This window comes from Oculina patagonica, chromosome 9 (assembly GCF_052425735.1).
Source record: "Oculina patagonica isolate OP01 chromosome 9, crgOcupat, whole genome shotgun sequence".
Lineage (NCBI taxonomy): Eukaryota > Metazoa > Cnidaria > Anthozoa > Scleractinia > Oculinidae > Oculina > Oculina patagonica.
In genome coordinates, this window is record NC_135766.1 from 321,312 (window position 1) to 329,967 (window position 8,656).

At 38.5% G+C, this 8,656-nt stretch overlaps 1 protein-coding gene across 1 annotated transcript; it reads right to left on the reverse strand.

Annotated features, from left to right (window-relative positions):
• Positions 1 to 1,578: 1,578 nt before the first annotated feature.
• LOC144665335 (uncharacterized) lies at positions 1,579 to 8,297 on the reverse strand. The gene is made up of 6 exons (XM_078526572.1): positions 8,127 to 8,297; positions 6,361 to 6,429; positions 5,391 to 5,567; positions 5,184 to 5,360; positions 4,507 to 4,809; positions 1,579 to 3,229 (listed from the first exon to the last, which is right to left on the reverse strand). The coding sequence occupies exons 1-6, from the start codon at positions 8,283 to 8,285 to the stop codon at positions 3,212 to 3,214; spliced, it is 903 nt and encodes a 300-aa protein (XP_078382698.1). The 5' UTR covers positions 8,286 to 8,297; the 3' UTR covers positions 1,579 to 3,211.
• Between the last annotated feature and the right edge of the window lie 359 nt (positions 8,298 to 8,656).

Consider the following 8,656-nt stretch of genomic DNA (forward strand, 5'->3'; position numbering starts at 1 on the left):
AGAAAGACTGCAAGGATACAGAGAACTGACTAGCCTACCTTCTACGGATAAGGAACCTCTTTTCCAAGGGTGATACCTGACTAAGAAGCATAGTATCAGGAGTTGTAGAACAGGAATCTGTAAATGTTGATCATGCTGGACGATCCTCAAGTCTATGCAGGTAAGAGTATCAATGAGTATTCTTTTAAACGAAAGCAACAAGCTACCACCTTTGGATCAAAAGCGACTGTGGCAATCACAAGGATCATGTGCAAATTGATCCACAGTTGCTCTTTTAGCGATTGCTCGTCGTTGCCACAAATTGAATTAATGGACTTACTGGACTTAATGGATCCTTAACAAGCTACCCTGTTACTTAATTTGAAACCACATTTGTCCCTAGACAAGCAGATAAACCAGTGCTAGCTTATGGATTTTGGAAGGAGGTAAAACTTGAAGAAATGTCACAACCTAGCCAACTACTCTATGTTATTGATGGAGGAGCATTACTGCTTCATCGTATCCCATGGAAAAACGGTACAACCTTTTTGTGACATCTGTAGCTGCTATGTTCAATACGTTTCTCAAAAAAATAATTATGACAGGGGTATTGTTGTTTTTGACGGTTATTGCAATGGACCCACTCAAGAAGAGGATCAAACAACACTGTAGCTGTACATTGTGATCTTCTGAGCACACTCACTGTAAAGAAAGACGTTTTTCTGCGAGACAAACAGAATAAACAACGTTTCATCAACATGCTGAGTGAGAAGTTAAAGGAGGTGAGGTTTGACACCATCCATGGTGCAGGTGATGCTGATATCTTGATAGCTCAGACTGCGGTCTCTGTTCTGCTACTAGAGACAGCGTCGTCATCGATCGCAGATGACACAGACATTTTAAATTTACTCTGCCATCATGGAAACAACAGCAACAAGAAACTTTTCTTCAAACCAGAGCCGAAACGAGGAGTCCGCGCAAGGCAAGGTTTGCCGGGACATCCAAGCTACTTTTTCTGTACTCGGGTCAAACCTCTGCAGACATCTCCCGTTTCTACACGCGCTGCTGTGATGTGATACCACGTCACGGTCTGTTTGGTATTTGGAAAGGCCGTCGGTCTTAAGAAGTGATCACAGTTGTAGCAGCGTACCGAAGTATTTTATAATGGCAATTCGTTGAAAAAAGATGTTATCAAAGCAGGAGAACGCGCATTGGTAGAGTTGTATGGCGGCAAGGTGACCAACAGTTTGGAGGCCTGCGATATTCTTGCCTCTGACGTCGTCTGCGGCAAAATTTCATTCCCTTCGCATGTATTACCAGGAATCAAGAGCTTCCACCGTGTGACTGGGGATGAAAAAAAAAAAAAAAAAAAACAGATAGTACCCTAACTCCGGAAATGACCGACAAAACTCCTGCACTGGAAACTCTCCTCCGCATTTTCAGATGTAACTGCAAGGTGGACTGTAACATTGCTCAATCGGCAGTTACAGAAAACACGGACTTGACTGTTCACCTGCCTGTGGAGGGTGTCGTGGAAGTGCTTGTTTCAATTCACACCAGCTCTGACAGATCCAGATAGTGATACAAAGGACGCAGTCAATGCCATATGATTTAATTTCAGTACTGTTAGAAAGGTACCGATAGATAATCAGTGATGTTTTATGTCTGAAGGTAGTCCAGTTACTGACCAGCAAGGGTTGATAAATTGCTATTTTAATACTTTTTTGTTGAATATTGTTTTGAAAGCGGTCCATGGTAGAACTTAAATGTACACTTTACATAAAAGCACAATGTTTTACATGTTAATTGTAACTACAAGTAATTTGCATAAAAACATAGCAGTCTTCATCACATGGAGTTTTTTTTGTATTTCCCATAAGTTGGTTTTTGTTGACTTTTAGTATGTTAATATACATGCCTCAAAAGCAAACAATATGACAAGAAAAATTATGTTGCAAGCATTTTGACCTCCTGGCATAACTTTACTGGGCTAAACGCTTTTTAATCAAACCAATATCCATCCAAAAGAAAAAAATTAAAGATTTATTCCAACACAACCAGAACAAACGTTTATATATTAACTGTCTTAGCCAAACACGGTTAGAAAAGTGTTCTATTATTGCAACACTTCAATCCAACCAACTAAAACTGGATCCGATTAAAAAGATTGTACCCAGGAAAAGAAGACCTTACAGACTCTCGACCCACTCTTCGCGCTATTATTAAATTTGAAACCTACTCACATTTAAACGGTCGCTAGCGGTGTAACTTTATCTAGTAATGCTATTACTTTTGGTGGCTATTGTCCCCGTTTGATCATGGCCTATTTAGATCTTATTCAAGTTAAAACACAGGCGGCCCAAGTTCACTGCGGGAATTAATTATTTATAAAGTGTAAGCGAACGTGACTCTTGGCTTCGAGCGGTGTTGTGTTACAAAGATGCGATTTAAAAGGGTTTGTATGGGAACTTAGCGATTTTGATTCAAAAGGTATGGAATTAAATATTTTACGAACACAACATGGAAACAAGGTAAGTCGATTTTATTTTTAAAATATTTAATTTTATACCTTTTGAATGAAAATCGCTAAGTTCCCATACAAACCCTTATAAATCGCATCTTTGTAACACGACAGCGCTCAAAGCCAAGAGCCACGTTCGCTTACACTTTATAAATAATTAATTCATGAGATCACGCAGTAAACTTGGGCCGCCTGTGGTTAAAACAAGTAATGTAATATCAGTTGTATCAGATATAATGAACTTCATAACGGTGAAAAAAAAAAAACATAAATACATGTAAAACATTTTAAGAACTAGATTAAAGAAATCTAGTAGAGATCCATTGATACAAACTATACAGCCAAAATGCAAGCAGCTAAGAATTTACACTTAGAACAACATATTTTTTGGGCAACATATTTTTTGTCCTTAGACATTGTTGTATTTCATGTTGTAAAGTGTTGTTGCGCTTAACACCTTTAGTATTGCACGCTGCGATAACGCGTTGTGTGTTGTAGACATGAATTCGTGCAACATGTTTCCACAACTTACAACACTTAACAACCTGCAATGCAACAGTGTTGTGTGACGAGTCAAATGATTTTTTTTTTTTTCTTTGTTACGTATGCAGAGCCCAGAGGTTGTTTTGAAAGTTATGTTTAAGTTTTCTTTAACGTCTGTCTGGCCTTTATGGTGTATACCAGAATGTCACCAAGCTGTTTATATACACCTCAAATGGCCACGGGATCCTATTGAAGGCAAAAATAAAAACATAAGTCTACTTTAGTTATAGTTTACGTTAACGGTTACAAAAAAAAAAACCGCTAAAGGATGGATAAAGCTATTGAGCGGGAAGTGGTAGTAGGCAATTAGTACGTAATTTTTTTCTAAATAAGGTTTTTCTTTGTATCGCTAACAAACAGCTATGAAATAGAAACCAAAAACAAACTACGCTGAGTGTATGTAAAAAAAAACAAAAAACAAAGCGTTTCAAAAAAATGCTATTTCGAAAGCAAAGTTTCGTTACGAGCGTCTTTACAAGCTCGGAAACCCAGGGGCAGTTAGTGTGGGTAGGGAAACGCGAAACTGCGAGGAAAACGTTTTGCATAATTATAAAAGTTGGAGCGATGGAAAGGTGCCCCTAGGGGACCAGGCCAGTTTTAAACAGCTCTCTCAATGCTGCCTCCTGATTGGGCAATGATGACGTGCAATGTTGAGTAATGATGACGCGACGACATCATCCCACGTGACGTATACCAAAAGATAGATGTTCGGACATACTATACATTCTATAACTTTCATTGTGATTGCTTAAACATTCTGGAAGTTACACATGGAGGCTTCTAAAGCCCCCCCCCCCCCCCCCCTCCCACCCCGTGCGGTCCAAGAAGGTCCAAAAAGCCTGGTCTTAATATGGTTAAGGGAGTCTACTAATACAGTAGAACCCCGCTAACTCGAACTCTGACAGAAAAGGAAAAGCATTTCGAGTTAGCGGGATTTCGAATTATCGGGGTCGATTAAGTATTTAATATGCCAAGTTAATAATTGATAGTTTACTGATTTTTCAGCTCTGTAGTCTCCAGTACAGTGCAATTAAACTGATCTCGTCAGAAACTCTAACACGAACACACAGTCTTATGATAAGAGTGAAAAATGGCTGTCAAATAGGTGATCTGTCGTTGTTCTAACCAATGGGCAACCGTGGCGAGTTGCAAGAACCGGAATTCGAGTTATCAGGGTAAATTTGACCCAATTTTTGATAAAGGGAAACGAAATTTAGTTCGAGTTAGCGGAGTTTTCGAGTTATCCGAGTTCGAGATTACCGAGTAAAAATGACTGAAAAGTGGGTTCAAATCCAAGGGAAATGGAAGTTAGTTCGAGTTAGCGGGGTTGTTCGATTTATCCGAGATTGAGTTACCGGGGTTCTACTGTAACTTCCTCCCTCACATTGTAAACAGTGGGGGTTCGGATTTTCTTGTCAGTCCGAGGGTTAATGACGTAAGCATACCAGTCATAATACATGTACCTGTTCGTTTGTCAGCCTCATGTACCCTCCGTGTCTAGAGGACTGAGGAATCTCGACCTGTGGAGGTTGGTAAACTGTGGCGGTCATGTTGCTAGGTGCCGCAACTTCAACCAGGTGGGATTGAGTACTAACTCCTCCTGAAACGGGTATAACGACCATTTGAGGTTGGCCTGCCTGTGCCCCTGGTATGACAGTTTGCATTGTAACCATGCCACCATCTGCTTGCAATGGAACGGCCGCAGGAACACCAACAGGGAATGGCGTCATGGCATAACCAGGGTTAGCAGTATACATCATTTGTCCCTGAGGAGAAAATAAATGTTTGTGCATTAATCGATATTGCATCGAGAAATTGGTGCGCAATAATTTTATTAACAATAATTACAGGCTGTTAAGAATTTTTTTCTAAAGAAGAAGGCCTGTCATCAAATATGTTGATGTTGGACATGTATTACATCTAACAAAGAATAGAAACATAAGAAACAAACAAACAAACACATCAAGCAATCAAGGAATTCATCCATCCATCAATCAATCAAGCAATCAATCAATTAAAAGAATAAAAATGTTTTGATTCTTAATAAGAATCACCATCGGCCATTTGATAGAAAAATTAAATTTTAAGTATCAGCATTAGTGGGTGACCATTTACCTTGATGGCTCTGCGTGACGCTCACCTGTTGTGGTGGAGTGCCATAGCAACATGTGCAAGGTTTCATCAGGCAAAGACACACAGCCGCCCAGATTCCAGTGGCAAACTCGACAATGCCAAGAATCAAAATTACCGCACAGAGGGCCATTTCTGTGTCGTATCTGTGGTCTCTTCCACTGTAGTAATAGTCCTCTGTAGGACCGTAACGGCGTCTCCAGTAGGTCAGTGGGATGTAACGGCGTCTCCAGTACGCCTCTGTACCGTATTCGTAGTCACGGTGTCGGTAGTAATCATCGTTGTAGTAATAATACCAGCTGTCTCGATATGTAGCAATTCCTATGCTATAGATAACGATGATTGCTCCACCAAACACAGCTGAGGTGATAGAGAAACCCATGAATACACCAGCCTTATCGAAAAGAGTAAACATTCATATTTTTAGTAATGATATATAAGCACCACAACATAGCTCCTTAGAAGCTTGTGGTCGCGTGTTCCACATTGTACTTTTCACTTAGCAAAGTTATTTGGTGTGAGGTATAACTTGGAGAAAACCAGAAATGGAAATAGCACTAGATTAATAAAAAAAAATTGACATGTTTAACGCCTTGGTTTAAATGTTTCTCAAGCTTAAAGGGTTTGGGTGAAGAAATATACTGGAGATCAAAACCAACTTTTAACACACGTACATTGGACTCTGAGAGTGCTATAAATGGCTACTCAGAGAAGCGACAATTATCAAAATGACGTAATGATGTCCGTTTTGTCTCAATTAAGAATCACGTCCATCCGGGAACATCATACATTTAAAAAAAATAAATGCTTTATTTTCAATATCAAAGTGAATTGATACCAAAAATTGCATAGATTTTTCTTTTATTTACTTTTAATATATTTTTATATATGTTTTCATGTTTTTTTTTTATTTTTATCAGTTTTTTCATTATTATTACATTATTTTATGTTTTTTTGTTTTTTTTTTTTTTTTTTTTTTTTGTGTGTGTGTGTGTGGGGTGGGGATGTAGAATATGCGAAAAGAATAGGGGGGGCGGGGCGGGACGAGGCAAGTTTAAGCTCTGCCTTTGTTTCTCAACGTAGATATTTTACCAAAACCATAAAGTCGAATCTAACTTACAAAACAGAACCAAAAATCACAGAGTGTGCTGACCAAGAACATTTCACAATTATCTGCATCAACTTACAAATGCATTGCGGGAAGTAGTTCGTTCCTTGCGAGTGCCAGGGATACCCAGTCCTCCTGCGATGCACATCTGAAATAAGAAAAATGCCATAACATTAAGGAGGTTACTGTGCGTTCCTTGATTTTCATGACATAAGCTACCAACGCGAACATTATGAACTTGTGCACATTTATGTTGAATGGCGTTCGTCGTCTTCACGAATGAAAGAGTTATCCTTTCAAATGGTACCAGGAAAAGTGCCAATAACACAGTTGTTCTTTAATACCGAGAATTTAGGCGCTATTTGGAAGGCCGAAGGAAACACTTCCATGTAGGTAATTGCAATTTCCGTACAAAATGAATGGTAGAAATTTATCAATTGCAAAATTAGGATGCAAAGCAAGAGATTTAACAAACTGAATAAAATTTAGTTTCCTAGAACTCATTCAATTTTTGATCCGAGTTAGCAGTTTTGGCCAAGAATTAAACAAATTTAAAAACACCACAAATTTTCATTTAATCTAAACATGCCTGAATCGAAATGCTTGCCGAGCAATAAACTGGCCCAAGAAAAAGCGATCTTTACAAGAGCTTAAATACTGATAGTTAAATTGAAAGCATAAATAATAATACTTTACTTAGTACATCTTAACAGAACAGTAAGCGCGATTTTAGTGACAGCAAGACATTTACGTAAATGGTACGTAAATGTACGTCTATTAGTTGAAATCCGGAATAGGGTAAGCTTCCGTTCAACTGTTTGGCTATTTTATTTTTCACTTTACGCAGTCATCTAACTTTCACAGGTTTTAAAAGTTTGTTTTTCTCTTTTTATTTATTTATTGACTTATTTATTTTATTTAACTTATTTATTTTTTGTTTGAATTAATGAATGCCTCAACTATTGTAGTAGTTTAAGGACCACTGAATAGGTCTGAGTATTCCGGCGAACGGTTCGATTGTCGTGATATAATCAAGACAGATTATTCAGCAGAATCTACATTGTAAATACATTTGAGGCGCAAGATTTGACAGACCAAATTTCATTACAATTTGTTTAAAAGCCTGTTGAACTTGGAAAAGGTTGAAAATCATTCATTTGCTGAAATTAACTGACAAACTTGTACATGTGTAAGGTATGGAAGTTAAATTTGCATCTTATCAAAGTAAAACTCCATATTCGAAATGCTCGCCGAGTGATAGACTCACGGACTTTACGACCTTGATGAGAATAAGTTATGGAATATACGAAATAATCCCTTCACTGCGTATTATTTTCTTTAACACAGGGATTTAAGCGACTTATCTTATATAACACTCGAAATAAAAAAATGTTTGCGTGTTGTTTGTCATATCTTCCGAACCCGGAAAAAGCGAAAGTTCTTGTCAGTCGGCATTTCGTATTTCACCTCACGTCACTAATTGTATATTCTCTTCACGACATCTAGTCTTTACAGGTTGAAAATGGCTTGTAAAGGTTACAAAGTAACTCATGAGATCGATGGTTTTTTCGTGTACCACAAAATCTGCACCAAGATTGTATTTTACATATAACAGACAAATCAGTAAATTTGCCCCACAGGGTATAGCCGAACTGTGTCGATTGTATCCATGCATCACCGTTCAACAACGTGGCTGACTGTTGCTTTGGCAATGCACCAGCCATGCCGATAAATTATTGTCTTACAGCTAAAAGCTGACCCAAAAACCCGTTACTTGGTCAACTTTAAACAGATATATTAACACGATCTTCGAATATTCTTATTATGACGGCAAGCACAACTCACCCAAACTCCCATCCAAATGCCGTAACATCCATATCCTGTCCAGTAGTATTGCATAGCACGGTCTGCGATTCCGAAGCAGATAAGTATAGATCCAACGACGATGTGTACGATGGCAAGAACCCTCGCCATGTTAGCGACCTTCGCTGAATTTTCCGCCATGTTTAATAAACACTGAGCAGCTATTTGAGATTGTCACGCAATCTTGACTGGCAAGCAGTTTGAACAATAAACTTCCTTGACAACAAAAGAATTTGCATACGTAGTCTGGTAACCGCTTCGAGGTATCATATTATGTATACAGCTAATTCGAGAAAGGTTGCACGCGAGTGCACGCGACAAAACTGAAAGGTAAATACAGCTAATTCGAAAAAGGTTGTCGGAAAAAAAGTACAAAAGTGCACGCGACAAGTCCGAAGAGTTGGAATGGGTAGAAGTTGAAAGCTACTGCACGTGCTGAATACTAATAATGTGGAGACATGACAAAAGCGAATTTGCACGTTTTCTTTCTCTTCAGACATATGAAAACAAGG